This window comes from Balaenoptera musculus, chromosome 16 (genome assembly GCF_009873245.2).
Source record: "Balaenoptera musculus isolate JJ_BM4_2016_0621 chromosome 16, mBalMus1.pri.v3, whole genome shotgun sequence".
NCBI lineage: Eukaryota > Metazoa > Chordata > Mammalia > Artiodactyla > Balaenopteridae > Balaenoptera > Balaenoptera musculus.
This window is the reverse complement of record NC_045800.1, coordinates 84774555-84790818: the sequence shown is the minus strand read 5'-3', so window position 1 is coordinate 84790818 and position 16264 is coordinate 84774555. Positions and strand designations below refer to the sequence as shown.

The following is a 16264-nucleotide window of genomic DNA, read 5'->3' as shown; positions in this document are numbered from 1 at the left end:
CACACTGCCGCCTCAGAGCCCAGGCTGCACCCCTTCAGGGCCAGGACTGCTCTGCCCCCCTCCGGCCTGGGACCACCCACCTGCCTGGTTGCCACACCAGCTGCAGCTCCCAAGCTCCGGGTGCCCGTTTCAGTGAGCAGGTGAGTCAGAGACCCGAGAGGCGCCCTGGAGCCCCCTCCTGCCCCAGCAAGGCAGCTTCACTCTCTCTCTCTCTCTCTGCTTAGAACAGTTCCATGGCTTTCCACTGCTCTTAGAATAAAGAAAAAATATACCCTCAGCGGTGGAGGGTCTTCAGGCTGGGTCTGCCTCCCCCTGCATCCTCTCTGCCCACCACCCTCCCCCATCCCCACCCCGCCACACCCAGCTTTCCGCAGGCCACGAACCTCCAGCCTCCCCACTTCACCTGCTGCTGCCTACTCACCTTCAAAGGACCTCGACCGCCCTGGCTCAGGAGCCCACCCCCCTTGGCTTCTTCTATACTGTCACACCCCACGCCTCTCTTGCAGCCCATGCTAAATGGACAGGCTTGCACTGTTGTTGATGAATTCTGTTTCCCACTCTGCACTGAGGGCTCCCTGAGGCTGAGACCCGGACTCTTCGGCTGGCCTCCTTGTCTCCCAGCACGGTGCCTGCACATAGTAGGTGCCCAGTAAAAGTTTGTTGAGTAAATCAGCAAACTTATAGCTGCAGGTGTGCCAACGAGCAGGGCAAGAGTGGAGTGACGGAGTTCTGGGTGCTTTTGGAAAATGAGCCAAAGGATAATCAAGACTAGGGACTTCCCTGGTGGCGCAGTGACTGAGAATCTGCCTGCCAATGCAGGAGACACGGGTTCGATCCCTGGTCCAAGAAGATCCCACATGCCGCAGAGAAACTAAGCCCGTGCGCTACAACTACTGAGCCAGTGCTCTGGAGCCCACGAGCCACAACTACTGAGTCCACGTGCCACAACTAGTGAAGCCCGCACCCTAGAGCCCGTGCTCCGCAACAAGAGAAGCTACCGCAACGAGAAGCCCGTGCACTGCAACGAAGAGTAGCCCCCGCTCGCCTCAACTAGAGAAAAGCCCGCGTGCAGCAACGAAGACCCAATGCAGCCAAAAAAAAAAAAAAACCTACACGCTCCCAACGCAGGGGACCCAGGTTCGATCCCTGGTCAGGGAACTAGATCCCACATGCATGCCGCAACTGAGTTTGCATGCCGTGACTAAGGAGCCCGTGAGCCGCAACTAAGACCTGGTGCAACCAAATAAATAAATAAATATTTTTTTTAAAAAAAGAATAATCAAGACTAGATGTTGGGTGTCTTGGCTCCTCCAGCTGAGGGAAGCACGGTCCCACACCTGCGTCCTTGGATAACCAGGAAGACGGTGGAGAAAAAGGACACTTCCCTGGCTGTGAACCACAACCCTGTGTTCTCGTGTGGCTGGGAACAAATCTGTTTGCTTCAAATTGCCTGGATTGCCCTTTGGGAAAAATATGACCACCCAGTGCAGGGCTGGGACTGGGGTGCAGCAAGGGAAGTGCCCGGGGGCGCAGAGACTTGAGGAAGGGCTGGCTGGGAGGGCTCCACCCTGGCCAGACCGGACCACTGCGCTTGCTCTCATGTCAGTGAGAGACGCCCTGTAATTTCAGAGGTGCTGAGATCCCCAGCTTTCAAATTCCTGGCCTCCACCACCAGGGCAGCGTAGGAAGAAATCACTACACAGCTCCTCCCAGGGGAGGCTCTGGGCGTCCCTGGTGACCCCAGCACACGGGCCTCCCTGCCCTGCACCGGCACTAGAGGCCGGAGATGAAACTCAGAGGAAAACCTAGATTCCAGAGAACCTTCCAAAGACAGAGGGTAAGCATGGTAGGCATCCTTTTTAAGCATTTACTGGAGAAGTTCAAGTGCAGTCTGGTTATTCCATGTAGTGTCTCCTGTGCCTACAATAGAAGAGACGCTCGGTAAATGCGCGCTGATGAATGGACCGGGCGGGAGGGGGAGGGGAGGCAGAACTGTGTGGGCGCTCTCGCTTAGGAAGGGCAAAGTGTAAACAGAGCCTTCTCAGAACTTCAAAGGGAACCTGGATGTGGAGAAACTCTTTATAGCACTGGCGTCTCCCCTTCTCTTTGCTCATCCCCTTGTCCTGCATCCTGAGGGGCTTCTCAACAGCCTCCCCTTCCTCTCCCAGGGGTCCTGAGCAGGAGGAGTGGGGGGGGGGCGGGATCACAGACTGTCAGAGGAACGGGGACCACCTAAAGCAGGGCTTCCCCCTCCTGTTAGCGATGGAGACCAACGTCCTCCGCTGAGCCCGGGCTGGAACCCAGAGATGCTCTTCCCAGTGCCATCTGCCCAGCTCACTCAGGATGCCTCTGGAGCTCAGACGGGAGAAATGAAAGGAGCAATTGAGTCCTTTCCGTGGGGACCACCTTGGGATCATGCTTGACACAGCCGTTCTCCGACCCCCATCTCCATGTCCCCACCTCCCGCCACCCGCGTGGCTGCAAATGGATCTGCCCAAACTCATCTCTGCTGCTGGAAATACCATTCAGGGCTGAGGGCCTAGAGGGGCCTTTTCTTCTCTATTTATTTTTTCATTTTTCACTTAAGTATTTTTAATATTAACATAACACTTATATCTTGAAAAAAAAAAGTTGAAAAGAATAATGAAGTATAAAAAAGGCAGAAAAAATCACCTATCATCCCCCCATACAGAAACCATCGTGGTGATTTATCACTTTGACTGAGTTGCTTTGTCCTTTTGTCCTTCATTTTTTCCCTGGTCCAATGGGTCCCTGCTGACACAGGGCACATTAACATTGGGCTGAAGGGCACCAGGCAGCTCTGTCTCCCAGCTGGTGCCCTGTTATCCTGGGGAATTTTCAGACCCAGTGTATTTTTAGGCCCAGGGAAAATATAACAGCTTTAAAATAAGGCAACAGAATTTGGGGCAAAATTCCTTAAGCCCATGTGTGAGATTTGAGCTGTGTTTCAAGGGTGGCTAAAGCCAGGCCTGCACCGTGAAAGATGTTGAGTTCTATTTTTAGGGAATATGACAGGCTGAGTTCTTGGAACAACACTCCTGTGGAAAACAACTAAAAAGCCAGATCAAGTATTTTTAACATCTTACAAGCACCGAAGAGTTGACAAGATAGTAAAGAATTACCAGGGCAAAATCTGAGGGGAACCAGCAGGACAGTGATTCTAGAAACATCTCTTGCCCTGAGAGTGTTTGCTTATCTCAGTTACCTTGCACTTGGGGTTTAACAGCTTTGCAAAGCTTGATGCCTCCCTCGTGAAGCTGGGACACTGAGGGTTACACCACGGGGAAGCGTGAAGGAGTGAGCCAGGGGTAAGCCCTGCCCCACACCGACACTCGAGGATCGGACAGGCGAGTGGCCCTGGTACCGAGTGCGTGGTAGTGGCGTGGGGTGCAGATTCCTGGGAAGTTGTAAACTCAGGCTGAGTTCTCACACGTATTTGCAACCCATCTCATCTGGGGGGACCAAGAGACCTCAGGCTGTGGATTTAGCTTACCATCATCTCAGATTAGTGGTATCCTAGGAGATCCCTGGCAGAAGCAAATACAAGTCCTTTCCTGAGAGAGTCACCTTTATTATGGGTTTCCAAGTGTCCCAGAAATAATTCTTCAAAGACAGTGAACACGACACTGTCAAGTACACATGGAAAAAGGTACTGTGAGTATGAACCAGAACAACGGGTAATAGAAATAAACTCCAAGACTTCAGCCACTAGGATTATTAGATTCATATTATTAAAAAACTATGCTTGCTCTATGAAAGAAGTAAGAGACAAGCTAACAAATATCCACAGGAAGCAGAAAACTATAAAAATATGATCTAGTTAATTTGAAAATAAAATAATTTCTAAAATTTTCTAAAAGTTAAAAATTCAATACCAGAAATTTAAAACTGAGCAAAAGAGTTTAACAATAGATTAAGTAAGTTAAAGGGAGAATTAGTGAATTGGAAGATCAATTGGAGGAAATTACCCACAATGCAATTCAGATAAACCCCCTCAAATGAAAAATACAAAAAAAATTTTTTTTTAATTTAAAAATTAAAACTTTTTTAAGGTAGAGGTATCAGAAGTTCTGACATCTTATTTTTTGCCTGCAATTTTTTCTTTTGATTAAAATGTACACAAAATGAAATGCACAAATCTTAATTGTACAGTCAGTGAATCTGATCTTTGTAACCCAGTCCTTTATCAAGATACAGAACATTTCCATAATTCCAAAAAGTTCCCTCATGCCACTTCTCAATATCCATCCCACTCCCAGATATTCCACCTCATATAAGTGGAATCATACAGTATTTGTCCTTTTGTGACTGGCTTATTTCACCTAATATAATGTCTTCAGACTCATCCATGTTGTAGCATGGGTCAGAATCTCCTTCCTTTTTAAGAGTGAATAATATTTCATTGTACATATACACCACATTTTATCTATTCCTCCATTAACGGACACTTGGGCTGCTTCCACCTTTTGCCTATTGGGATAATGCTGCTATGAACATGGGTGTGCAAATACCTCTTTGAGTCCCTGCTTTTATTTCTTTGGGGTACAAGGGTCTTGTGTTGTCCAAGGAAAGTAAAAGTATTGATTAATTTTAGACTTTGAACAGGCTGGACTAATAGTACGAAATAAAATGATAGATTTAAACCCAAACATGCCAGTAATCACACTGAATATAAATGGACAAAGTGTCTCAATTAAAAGACAAAATTATCAGGCTGGGAAAACTATTCAGCCTTATGCTGTTTACAAGAAATGTATATGAAATATAAGGGTACATCAAAATTGAAAATAAAAGAATAGAGTCAAAAGTTACAAGTTAAAGTCTTTCCTCTGCCACTTTTACTAATTTATAAACTAAGTTTATAAACTTAGGCAAGTCACTCAGTCTTGAGGCCTCACTGTTATCATTTATGAAAGTAGAGCAATAATCCCTATCCTAGCTACCTTATAAGATAAAATGAGCTAATGTATGTGAAAGTTCTTCGTATAACATAAGACACAATATTAACATAAGAGATGCATGGACTATTAAAATGAATTGTTACTAGTGGCCTCTTAGTTACTATAGTGGGTTAAATTGTTGTCCCTATTGTGGGCTGAATTGTGTCACCACCACCCCAAATTCATATGTTGAAGTCCTAACCCCCAGGACCTCAGAATGTGACTGTATTTGGAGACAGGGCCTTTACAGGAGTAATTAGAACAAAGTCTTTAGGGTGGGCCTTAATCCAACATGACTGGTGTCCTATAAGGAGGAATGTGGGCACAGACATGAAGAGAGGGAAGAGGACGTGCAGACACAGGGACAAGATGGCATCTGCAAGCCAAGGAGAGAGGCCTCAAGTGCCGACAACCCTGCCTTGATTTTGGAGTTCTAGCCCCCAGAACTGTGGAAAAAAGTAATTCCTGTTGTTTTAAGCCACCCAGTTTGTGGTAATTTGTTACAGGAACTTAATACAGGTCCCATGAAGGAAACTAGGAAAGATGGGGTGAACAAGGATCCAGGGGTGCTACGGCCACCCTTGGCCCATGATGTAGAGAGACTTCTACTCCCAAGTCCATCTCCAGTGACCAGAACTCTCCACATGGTGATAAGGTTTAGGAAACCCCAATGATTGTCACAGGAAAGGCAATCCTGATTCTACGGACAGCCCTGAGAACCACCAACATCACCTTTGCACATTTCAGTCTTTCTTTCACTCAGTCACCACCCCCGGAAACTGTTCGGCATCAGTGCTACTGAACTCAGCTCCGGCTGCTCATCACTCGAAAGCTAATATTTGAGAGGCAAGTGTTGGTAGAAAGGAAAGTTTGCTTTACTCTGGAGGCTGGCAACCCGGGGAGAAGGTGGACTCATGTCCAAAGGCCAATTCTCCCCTGCCAATCAGAGGGCAAGAGCTTTTAAAGGGGACTTTCAGGGGTGAATAGACAGAGGGAGGGGGCTACATGCAGCAACAGCACAGCCAGCTCTGACCGTCGTCTTGAAATTGGTCATGTGGTGGTCTGATCAGTGTCAGCTTGATCAGTGAGCCTTCAGTTCCAGGGTCGGTTTGGTCCCCTTTCTTTGAGGCCAGTTCTGGGAATTGTGGCAGCTTATGTCCTGGCTACAGTCTGGTCATCATGCAGTTAACTTCTTCCACCTGGTGGGAGTTTCAATATCTACAGGGTAGCTCACAGGATATGGCTCAGAATATTATCTAGAACCCGTGAGGAGGAACTAAAATCCTTGACTTTGTTTAATGACTAACTTATTATTATTTTTGTTTGACTGCTTTTCTTTGCTTCTGCATTGTCTCACTTCTCTGAATAAATGTATTCTTTGGCTAAAGTTTTTCTCCAGACAAGAGGCAGGCAGAGAACATAGAGGGGGGCGTTTCTGTTCTATGAAGACCCCTGAGGGTCCTGCTCCATCACGATAAGCCATTAAGAAACTGACAAGCAGGGGCAGAGTCAGTCAGAAGGCTCAGGGCTCCTGCACCCAGTGAAAGGGCCACCCTTAATGAGCGGCCCCCATTCCTCATTCACGTCAGCTAACCTCCAGCTGCCTTTGCCGTCTGTGCCCCTTCTGGAAGGTGCAGCCCATGGCCTGCTGGGGGGAGTGGCTCTGGCTGTGGGTGACAAGGACGCAGGTGGACCCGGAGCCCTGGGACCCGCCACGCTGCCCACCTCACCAGTGCGCCATCACACCAGGTCTTCTCGGCTTCTCTCTGAGCTGAGGTCAGACACGGCGCATCAGCTTGTGGGAACTCCCCGAAGGGACTGTGACACAGCGACAGTGCAAAAGGGGGTGACTTCCAAGGACAGTGCGGGGCAGAGAGGAAATGTAAGCGACAGAAAGGAGGCAAGAAGGAAAGGGAGGAAGGCAGGCAGGTGGGCTGGCCACATGAGTGCCCTCAGGGGCAGGGCTGGTCTGTGGCCTGAGCCCATTCTGACTCCTGTTCTCAGGGCAGAGGCACTGCCAGGTGAGAGGCAGCAGTAGTCTGTGTCCCCAAGGCCAGGGGCGGGCAGGCCTTCTCCAGCACAATGATGGATGTTTCCCTGTAAGAATCTATATCTGGAACCATCCAGCCTCGTCAGAAAACAATGCTGTGTGGGAGGGAAGCCGGCCTGGTGGTGGCGAGTGCAAAGCAGCCAGATACCCACAGCATCCGACGGTCATGGTCCGGGGTGGGCCTGCCCCTGGACCAGGACCATCCCAGCCAGCTCCTCCAACAGGCTGTGCGGTGATCGGAGTCAAGGCGTAAGTGCCTGGTGATGGTGGGGGTCATGACACTGAACTCCCAGGATGGGACCACATCTTAGCCTTCTCCGTACCCCTGGCACATAGTAGATGGGCAATAAAATATTTCATTGACCCCTTAGGGTTCTGCCAAATCTGGGGTGACAGTTCAGGGGACTAAACAGCTGGGAGGTACCCTGATATTCCATGGTCTAATTCTAACTCCCAAAGGTTTAAATTATAAAGCCTAGGCTGTACCGCAATCCCAGATCCTTTTTTTTTTCCCACTCAGCCTAATCCTTCTTTTTAATCCTGACACAACCTCTCTTTCCATTTTCTTCTTTGTCCCTTCTTCCTTCAACTGGGCACTAGCAATATAGATTTGGTGCAAAAAAAAATTACGGCTATTTAATGAGCTTTTGAGAGAATGAAATAACTGCAGTTAGATCCCTGATAAGACCTACCAGGTCTAAGGAAACACACCATAAGTGATGGGTGGGGAAATTTTTTTTGCTGCTTTCAATTCTCTCACAGCTCCAAAAATTGATTCTCTGAGATGGCTTTTCAGTGGGAAATTAGCCGTAACATTATCCCCTCTAGTGTCAAGTACACTGCTGTCACACAGGAGCTTCTCACTTCTTCATACTGCAAACACACTTAGAGCTGCTGGGGGCTCTCCTCACCCAGCACAAACATGTGTATATCTCTATACACACTATATACACTCTATATATAGTGTGTGTGTGTGTTTATATATATTATATATATACACATAAAATTATATATAATTATATAAAAATGTATATAATTATATATACATATAATTATACATTAATTATACATGCATATAATTATACATTAATTATATATACATAATATATAATATATGTTATATATATATATGTAATTCTTTACTACAGCACACCAAAAATCTTCTTTCAGGCCTACTATAGGTAACACAATTTACCAAATACCTATAATCACAACCTACTAGGAGAGCAGGAAAGATACAGAACACCAGTGAAATGTGTGATGCTTGTTTCTTTTTAGAGAAGAACCAGAAAAGAAAAGGTCATGTGGCACACTTCCAGTGAAACCACACAATTCCTAATTTTTGCACATGTTTTCAGTAGAAGAACAACGTCAAAGGTGGGGCAGAAGGAAATGCTACAAATTATATTGAAAACTTCTCTCAGGCATTTGATGATTATGATCACAGGAGAAATGGGTCATTACCTCCTTAAATATCTTACTTAAATCCTAATTAAGAGATCTGGGGTTTTGGTTAAAAAAGATTTAACATGCGGGTTAGCTGACTCATGTAATTCTGACGTTTTTTCCCAGCTGTTGGCTACACGAATTATTCAGGCTGTGTGTGTGTTGTTTGCTCAGATGTGCCTGTGTAAATGTACTATTATCCATAAAAGCTGGGTACCTCTGAAAGACTAGAATTTAGCCCATTTTTAACCTTTATCCCTCCTGGGTGGATGAATGCCTGGTTTTCAGTGGATTTGGTATCGTATACTTGTTTTATTAAAATCTTAAGTTCTACTGAATGATGATTCTCTTGATATCTGGATTTGGCAGTATTCCTGCCTTGGAGGCTTCAATGATTTCGGAAGCTTCTCAACAGGCCGTACGTAACAGGAGGGAATAAACATATGGCAAAGTGGCATATAACACAAGCTATGTTGTTAATTCTACTTATAAACTTATTTCTGAATGAGTGTATTACCTTCTTTGAGTCAGAATCTATTTCATTTATAGGGACCACTTTTTTTCCCCGAAAGTCTTGACTGGGAAACACTAGGCTACTTTAAAATATGTAGATGCAGTGCTCTCTCATAGAAATGCAAACTGTTACTATGTTCTGCGCCTTTCAGACACTGCGGGAGTGGAGTAGGGTTGCTCCTTCTCTCTTGCTTACCTCCTCTTCTTCAGCACCATCTGGGCTCCCTTCCCTGCAGGCATCTCCTTGCTGGCCCGCCCCCAGTGCCCTTCCCCGCCTAGGATGCGCTGTCCTTCTTTTGGAGCGTTCACTTGGTCCTTCCTCGCCCTCCTCCCACCTCTGAGCGCCGCTCCTCCCCCGCCCCACTCTGGAAAGGGCACTTCTTTATGGTACGAAGCAAAGGACTTCCCAATCGGGAGGAGAAGTAGTTACCTTCACTTACAAATGAACACCGCCCTTTCAGTTAGATCGCAGATTCCGGAGGGAACCCGGATTCTGTAAGGCCACGCCCGCCGCGGGCGGAGCGGAGGTGCGCGCTGCGGGGCGGCCCCCGGGCCCAGCACCACGGTCAGCGCCCTGCCTGCGGCGTCCCCTGGCCACCCGCGCGCGGCCCCAGCGCCGCCGCCGACCCGAGCGCAGTGCAGAGCCGGACGCGCCCGAAGGTCAAGTCGGGTCACGGCGCGCCTGCCAGTCTGGGGAATGGATCTGAGCCAGAGGGGAGAGCCCTGAGCAGGGGAAGACTTAACTCACGGGCTTGAAAGGCGTGCACTCATTCGGAGTATTGGGCAAAGTGATGGAGGAAGATGGGGTCCCCCTTCCTCCCCGCCCCCGGCCGCTCCCCGCCCCCGCAAATAAACACAACAGACAACTTTACGCAGCATAACAGAACGGCTGAGTTTAATGCTTCAAGTTTTCCATTTCCTTCCACAGGTCTTCGTTTTACAAATAACAAAATGAGGTAAATAAGTTAACGTATGTACACGCTACAAACACTGTGTCGGCTTGCGGCGGCAGCAGCGCAGGTGGTTGGAGAGCAGTTGCCGCGCGGTAGCTCGAGGTCAGCCGCCTGCGCCGCGAGCGGATTCGTCGTCCTGGGGAGAAGTGGTGGCTGTCGGGGAGGCGTCTAGAAGCATTTGCGGTGGACGATGGAGGGGCCGGCCTCGTCGTACTCCTGCTTGGTGATCCACATCTGCTGGAAGGTGGACAGCGAGGCCAGGATGGAGCCGCCGATCCACACGGAGTACTTGCGCTCGGGCGGGGCGATGATCTGCAAGACAGTGACAGTGACAGTCCGTCAGGGACGCGGCCGCGGCCCGGAGCCCCTAGCGGGCCGGGGAAGCGGGGCGGGGGGGGGGCGCCGCCCACCTTGATCTTCATGGTGCTGGGGGCCAGCGCGGTGATCTCCTTCTGCATGCGGTCGGCGATGCCCGGGTACATGGTGGTGCCGCCCGACATAACGTTGTTGGCGTACAGGTCCTTCCTGATGTCGATGTCGCACTTCATGATGCTGTTGTAGGTGGTCTCGTGGATGCCCGCCGACTCCATTCCTGGGGGCCACGGGGAGGAGCGTGAGCGGGCGGGAGGGGGGCCCGGGGGGCGGGTGGGGGCCGGGGGGCGGGCGCTCGGGGCTCACCGATAAACGAGGGCTGGAAGAGCGTCTCCGGGCAGCGGAAGCGCTCGTTGCCGATGGTGATGACCTGGCCGTCGGGCAGCTCGTAGCTCTTCTCCAGGGAGGAGGAGGAGGCGGCCGTAGCCATCTCGTTCTCGAAGTCCAGGGCCACGTAGCACAGCTTCTCCTTGATGTCGCGCACGATCTCGCGCTCGGCTGCGGGCGGCGGGGCGAGAGAGGAGCCCTCAGCGCGGGGCCCGGGGACCCGCGCGCCGCCCGCCTGCCCGCCCGCCCGGGGAGCCCGGGGCTCAGCGCACCTGTGGTCACGAAAGAGTAGCCGCGCTCGGTGAGGATCTTCATCAGGTAGTCGGTGAGGTCGCGGCCGGCCAGGTCCAGGCGCATGATGGCGTGCGGCAGCGCGTAGCCCTCATAGATGGGCACGTTGTGGGTGACGCCGTCGCCCGAGTCGAGCACGATGCCTGCGCGGGGGCGGGGCCGGGGGTGAGCGGCGGGTCAGTGACCGGCGCTCGGGAAGGGGGGGGGGGCGGCTTCCGAGCACTCACCGGTGGTACGGCCGGAGGCGTAGAGGGACAACACGGCCTGGATGGCCACGTACATGGCCGGCACGTTGAAGGTCTCAAACATGATCTGGGTCATCTTCTCGCGGTTGGCCTTGGGGTTGAGGGGGGCCTCGGTGAGCAGGGTGGGGTGTTCCTCGGGGGCCACGCGGAGCTCATTGTAGAAGGTGTGGTGCCAGATCTTCTCCATGTCGTCCCAGTTGGTGATGATGCCGTGCTCGATGGGGTACTTGAGGGTCAGGATACCCCTCTTGCTCTGCGCCTCGTCGCCCACGTAGGAGTCTTTCTGCCCCATGCCCACCATGACGCCCTGCGGAGCGGAGACACCACGCGCTCATTACCGCGGCTCCGGGTGGCGCGGGGCTGGGCTGCGCGGGGACCCGGCCCAGCTCCCTCCGCGGACGGGCAGCCTGACCTGGTGGCGAGGACGGCCCACGATGGACGGGAACACGGCCCTAGGGGCGTCGTCGCCGGCGAAGCCGGCTTTCACCAGGCCGGAGCCATTGTCGCACACGAGGGCGGTGGTCTCGTCTTCGTCACACATGGTGTCTGGTTTCTGCAAGGACGGGAAGGCCGTGGAGACACTCGGCGTGTCAGGCGGAAGGCCCCGCCATCGCGAGCGCCCTCCCTCCCCCGGGGCCTATGGACACCCCCAGCCCCCAGCCCGGCGCCGTCCCGAAGGGGAAGCAATCAATGCCACCCGGGCCGAGCTTCGCTACCGGGCCCTGCGCTGGGGGGAGACCACACCGAGCGTTTCTCCATCCGGGAACCCAGGGCACACTGTCCCCGAGGGTTCTCTTCCTTGGCTGCAGGCGCCGCCCTCTCCGCACCTCCGGGGTCTCACCTAGGGGGTCAAGGTCCGCGAACCCTGCCCACTGGGCGACTATGAGGTTGAAAGGAGACGCCGTGGGAAGGGCTTGGGCACTCCACCCGGGGACGAATGGCCTATTCCGGACCCTCACGACACACCAGACTCACAACCGAAGCGCCCTTGGGCCTGATGGCGAACCCGGGGAGTAGTGGCCCTTGCTGTCCTTTGGCTCGGTTGGGACGGAACTGCCCTGGGGACGACTAGAGCAAAACCTTTCATCTACTTGGGCACAAACTAAGCGTCAGGGAGAGCAGCCCGAAGGGGCTGGGCATAAATCTGGAGAAGTTTCCAAAGGACGAGGGTTTCCTGTCTCTTCTTTAAAGCGCACGTGGCTCTGGGGCCGGAGGCGCAGCACTGAGGACGCAGGGCTGGGACTGATATAGTGAGTCGGCCGAGCTCTACCCGGAGTTCTCCGGACTCCCTTCGGTGGTGCCCCGTCTCCCTGTCCCCACCCCGACCCCGCCTACCTCGGCGGGTGGCTACACCTGCTGCTCTCCGGCTCGGGCGCTGCGGTGGCCGCTCGTCCCCCAGCTCAGGTTTTATATAGCCCTCGGGCGCTCCCCCCGCGCCGCCCCGCAGGAATGTCGCTTCCCTTCTCGAGCCATATTTGGGTGTCGGGCACTAGAGCCCCCTCCCCCAGCCGGTTCACGGCCTGGGTCCCCGCCCGGGTCCCCCGCGCTGACCAAAGAAGGAGCGGCCTGGCCCGAGCCCAGGTAACGCGGGCCGAGCCGTATATGGAGCGTCTCCCCGCTGGTCGGCCCCTCCCGACCCCGCCCAGCTGCCCGGCGGAGAGCCTGGCGTGCGGCGAGGGTCACCGCGTGCGCGGCGTGCCCAGTGCGCCTGCGCCCTGGGCTGCACCTGTCCGCCGCCGCCGCCCTGCCCCGCCCCCGGCCGCTGGGCGCGCACTGGGTCTCGGGGAGGTGCGCCCCGCATTTCACCCGTTCTTCGGGTTCTTTGCTCAGACCCCCGAACCTCAAGTGCGGCTCCAGGGAGGAGGGAGCCGTGTTCAAGTGGTGGGCCCGAGAGGACCGGGGGAGCAGTCACACCCGCGTCCCGGGCAGGGGAGGCGGGCGACCCCTCCCGCCAGCTCCCCAGCGAACCTGGTCTCTCCCCCCACCCCGAGCTCCCCGAATCCAGAGGGCTGACCCCGTCGGCCCCCACCCCCACCGGAGAGGGTCACCAGCGGCGGGAGGGCGCGCAGCTGTCGTGGGGCAGACAGCTAGCGGCGGGGGGCAAGGGCGGAGCGCCGGGGAGGAGGCGCGGGCCTCCCGGGGACAGGCCCGGGCGGCGGCTGCGGCAGCGCCGGGCGCAAAGCCAGGGCCCTCGGACCTGCCCGCCTCGGGGACGCGCGGCGCGCTCGGGGGCTTGTGAAGGCAGTGAATTTCAGGGCGTGACTGGCGCGCTCCGGGGTGCGGCGGGCCGAGCGGAGCGCCCTACCCCCCGCATCCTCGGCGGAGCTCACTGAGGGCCCCCCTCCTGGGGCCGAAAGGCAAGGGTCACAGCCCACGACCTGGGGGTGGGAACGGTGAGGTGTTCTTACTAGATGAAGCCGCGCCCGTCCCTCCCCCCGGTAAAGAGGACAAGGACGTAGCGCTCTAGGATGGGCAAAACGTTTTCCTTCTGCAAAGGCTGAACAAACTCATCGTTATATTTAGAGGGTGATGCCCAGCCAAGGCCGGCCGCTTCCCAATCCCCCTTGTAGTCACCGGTCCACCAGAGCCTGCTGAAGCGGTTCTATTTATACCGCTGATATATGGGGATATGCCTTTCTAATTTTCTAGAAGGATTTGGCTCTATCTACTTACGGTAAGGTGGAGTGGGGGGTCAGAGGAGGTTACCCAGTTGGCGCTTCTCACTCCCCCCCCCCCACCTGCCCGGATGAGAACAGTTCTAACCTTGCTGTGGAAGGCACAAGGAGAAACAATTCTCTGTGATGAACTCAGTGACATGCTTTAAAGGGGTACATCAGTGATGCGGTGTGAGCCAGAATGGAACCACTCATTTTTCTGATGTGCTGAAGTGTTCCCAGAATAGCTACCATTCACATTTGGTGGTGGGACTCAGCAACTGGGACAGGTGTGGGCCCTCTTGAGGAGGGATATAAAAGTATATGAAACCCTTCTCCGCAGACCACATCATGGCAGCCCTTCCCCAAAATGGCCAAAGTCAATTACAAAATAAGGAGTTTGGTTAGTACGGGGCCTCGGTAGTGAGTATAATGCCACAGTGGCTTCATATTCAGTTTCTGAAATTAGAGAATGAATGAATAATGGACAGAGCTACATTTCATTTTCAATACCTTGTGTCCTGCGGTGGCAGTGTGAAGTGGCGACACTAGAAACAAAACAAAACAAAACCTGGCAAATGCACTCTATGTACAGTGTAAGGGGAATAGCTTAAATTTTGGTCTTGAAGATAGGAAGAAGTATGCTGTCATTTACTGAATACCTAAGAATTTGGTTGACATCTTAAAGGGGAAGGAGGTTGTATTTGCCAGAACTGTTGCTCAGTGCAACTCCTCTCCTATAGCGAGCTTTTCTAAGCTCAGGGTCTATTAGATTCCGACACACATGAAAAGCTGAATCAAGCACTCACAAGCTAGCGGAGATCTGCTGGTACAGCAAACCTTGGGGAGGTGGGCTTGAGAACGCCAGCTGGGATGCCTGCGCGGGTTGAAATAGTACCCGAGGGCCACCACGGGGCGGCCGCAGGCCCATCCTGGTCCTGCTGAATTCTCATTGGCTCATAAATGGCCTTGAGGAGCAGGTGGAAGGCCGTCTCCATACATGTACACTCTGGGGATCACCCCAGCACTCCACGCCTGAGTAAGTGGGTCACTGCCTGCACAGCCTTTTGAGAGACACCCTGAGGAAAGGTCAGCCATGCAGGGTATGCTCGACATAGAGCTCCTGCTTCTAAGTTTTCGGGGGCGGCCTTAGCTCGATCCTCTGACAGGCCCTTCTGCTAGGGCCCAGCCACTGTGCTCACACCCAATCCAGCCGCATCCCCTCAGCCCCTCACATATCTGTGGACCCCAATCTCAAGCAGTCTAAGCCTTCTACTGTGTTTCCTACCTATTTAGACATGAATCTGTAAAGCGCTTCACATGTTTTTGTGTTGTTCCATTAATCCTGTAACTATCTGGAGGTAGATGAGACAGGTACTATTTACGCTAGCTTTAAAAATAAGCAAACCAAGTCTCCATGAGACAGACAGCACGTCCTGGGACACACAGGGGCTTGGGAGACCCACCCTTCCCTAGGAGTGCTCGGGGCTGTTTTCTATCTCCCTTTAACCTTCTCCAACACTTGGTATGTTCTGGAACATAACAGATCCTCGAGGGATCTCTTCCAGTGAAGGGCCAAAGACATCTTAAATGAAGCCATGGCTCCATGTGCAGCCATCCTCTGTCATCCCAAAAAGAACAGGGAGGGGGGCTGCCTGGCAAGACACAAAGTCAGAAGCGTTCCAGTGACCAGGCGGGTAAAGGGAAAAACCAACTCACTGCCCTCCCAAGCCACACATCGAAAAATGTCCAGTTGACCGTGGCAGGCAGGAAGAGAGGACTTCGATCTCCTACTGGTTTTCTCACACTGGGACTCGCTCTGCTTCGGCATCTCTAAGGGACTAATGATTCCATCCGAGGCTTCCTTTCGCCTCCTCCCCGTCTCCTCCCCCTCCCCTCCCCTCCCCTCCTCCCCACCCCAGCCCACCAGGCCAGCTATAATGAACTAGTTAAAAGAGCCTGCACTTCGGTAAAGCACATCTGGGTGTACCTGCCCCTCTGACGGGCTATGTGACCTGGGGCGGGTGGCTTCCAGAGACACTCAGCCTTCTCAGCTGAGGATGCCACCTACTCCTTAAGACTGATTTGAAGGTTGAAACTAGGTAAGTGCCTGGAACACAAGAAACGAGAAATGGTACAGTATCTTTCTTCTAAGTGTTTGGAGGAGGTGAGAGGGGTGAGGTGGTAGGAGAGGTGAGCAAAGGACACTAAAAATCATTAGAACGGCTCACTGACCACTTATCAACGTCATCACTAACTGAACAGGAAGAGTCAGTGTCATTTTAAATGTATCTGGAATGAACAGATTTTTGTACAAAGATTTATTCCAGTATTACGGTAAGAAAAAAAACAAAGACAAAACCCCAACCCCACCCAACCCAAAACCATTAACCCAAGTGTTTTTAAGACTGTTAAGAGAGACAGACCTGTTAAATTATGATACAGCCATATG

At 52.8% G+C, this 16264-nt stretch overlaps 1 protein-coding gene across 1 annotated transcript; it reads right to left on the bottom strand.

Annotated features, from left to right (window-relative positions):
• Positions 1 to 9837: 9837 nt before the first annotated feature.
• ACTA1 (actin alpha 1, skeletal muscle) lies at positions 9838 to 12599 on the bottom strand. The gene is made up of 7 exons (XM_036829253.1): positions 12494 to 12599; positions 11571 to 11711; positions 11141 to 11465; positions 10895 to 11056; positions 10602 to 10793; positions 10334 to 10515; positions 9838 to 10235 (listed from the first exon to the last, which is right to left on the bottom strand). Exons 2-7 carry the CDS (start codon positions 11697 to 11699, stop codon positions 10092 to 10094), a joined length of 1134 nt encoding a protein of 377 aa, XP_036685148.1. The 5' UTR covers positions 11700 to 11711; positions 12494 to 12599; the 3' UTR covers positions 9838 to 10091.
• Positions 12600 to 16264: the final 3665 nt, after the last annotated feature.

What these genes read in the sequence shown, in the direction of transcription:
- ACTA1 (XM_036829253.1), bottom strand. Translation starts at nt 11,699, where the DNA reads ATGTGTGACGAAGACGAGACCACCGCCCTCGTGTGCGACAATGGCTCC. An exon ending in TGGGCCGTCCTCGCCACCAG is followed by an intron (nt 11,466 to 11,570) that starts GTCAGGCTGCCC and finishes TCCGCTCCGCAG; the next exon opens with GGCGTCATGGTGGGCATGGG. An exon ending in CGCCTCCGGCCGTACCACCG is followed by an intron (nt 11,057 to 11,140) that starts GTGAGTGCTCGG and finishes GCCCCCGCGCAG; the next exon opens with GCATCGTGCTCGACTCGGGC.